The following is a 1250-nucleotide window of genomic DNA, read 5'->3' on the forward strand; positions in this document are numbered from 1 at the left end:
CGTGCGGCGTGCAGAGTGCTGGGGAGCGGCACCGTGCGGCCAATGCGAAGGGAAAGGCGGCGCCGGTGCCTCCAGGAAAGAAACGACGGACATCAGCTGAGGAGGTGCGAGGAGCGCGGCGGGTGAGCGGGGCCGCAGGAGAGCACCGCGAGACAGTGAGCGTCCGTCGTTCCGTGCCGCTGGAATGGCGCTGCGGGATAATGACAAATGAAGCTTAGAGCCCGGCCGGGTATCCGTGCCCGTGCTGCGGGAGGGAACGGCTGTCTGGGAGATGAGCGCGGAGGATCCCGCGGTGGAAGGGCCGGCCGAAGCACGGCGCCTCAGCTGCCCTCGCTGTAACGCCCTGCGGAACGGAGCGGGGACGCGCGGGGGAGCGGCCGGCGGGGTTACGGCTCACACAGCCCGGGAAAGTCCTTTTCCGGCGTTCCGGCTGAACGAAAGCGAATGGAGGGAGCGCCTGCACGGAGCCGGAGCTGCGGGACTGGGCGGTGGAGCTGGGTGAGGTTTTGCCTTCTCGCTGCAAGCGGTTCATGCCGCGCGTGTCTGCAGCGAATCACCTGCAGGATTACATGGTGCTCAGCAGGAGGTCAGTTGAAATAGTAGAGTTCTTCTGTTTTGCAGTAACTTGTCTGAAGTGTGAAATCTTGCTCACCTAATTTTCAAGAACTGTTTCTGCAGCCTCTCACTTAAGAGTTTAAACAAAAGATTTGGAGGTAGCAGTACTCAACTAGTGGTGAATGGGCAAACTGAAACTGTGAGGTGTGAGTGATCTGCTCGTGGCAGTGCTTGGCTCCCATCCATTGCTGCTCTGGAAGCCGAAGCAGAGCGCGCGTGAGTGTGTCCAGGGGTTGGTGGCTGCAGAGGCTATGTCAGGTGAGAAAACAGCCTGAGCTCGTGGTACCTGGCCCGAGGAGAATCGGTGCTTCCAGGAGCTACCTGCAGAATTGGACCAAAGGCTCAGAGCAGCAGGAAGCCAAGGCTGCAGGACAGCAGATCTGTGTACTGCAAGGGCGGAGCTGTCTCCATGGGGAGAATAGCCATTCTTTGTTAAGAGCAACTTCTCCCAGTGCACAGACTGCCACTGCTGAGCTACGTGTGCTTGGTTCTGTTTGCTGAGAGGATCTGGTTTGGAGAAAAATCAAGTTATTGATTATTGGCCATGATCCACATCTGGAATATTCTCCTCTTAGCTGTCTTCCTATAGTTTATTGCAATAAAAAGGAAATGCTATTGGATATTAAGAATAAATT

General features: G+C 56.8%; 1 protein-coding gene across 1 annotated transcript in view; it reads right to left on the reverse strand.

Annotated features, from left to right (window-relative positions):
* The window catches only part of PLA2G10 (phospholipase A2 group X), an 8384-nt gene extending 7852 nt beyond the window's left edge, over positions 1-532 (reverse strand). Inside the window, exon 1 of the mRNA XM_019620636.2 lies at positions 391-532. Within this exon, the coding sequence (XP_019476181.1) occupies positions 391-532 (142 nt within the window). The remainder of the gene's footprint in view (positions 1-390) is intronic.
* Between the last annotated feature and the right edge of the window lie 718 nt (positions 533-1250).

Source organism: Meleagris gallopavo, chromosome 16, assembly GCF_000146605.3.
Source record: "Meleagris gallopavo isolate NT-WF06-2002-E0010 breed Aviagen turkey brand Nicholas breeding stock chromosome 16, Turkey_5.1, whole genome shotgun sequence".
In the NCBI taxonomy this organism is placed as follows: domain Eukaryota; kingdom Metazoa; phylum Chordata; class Aves; order Galliformes; family Phasianidae; genus Meleagris; species Meleagris gallopavo.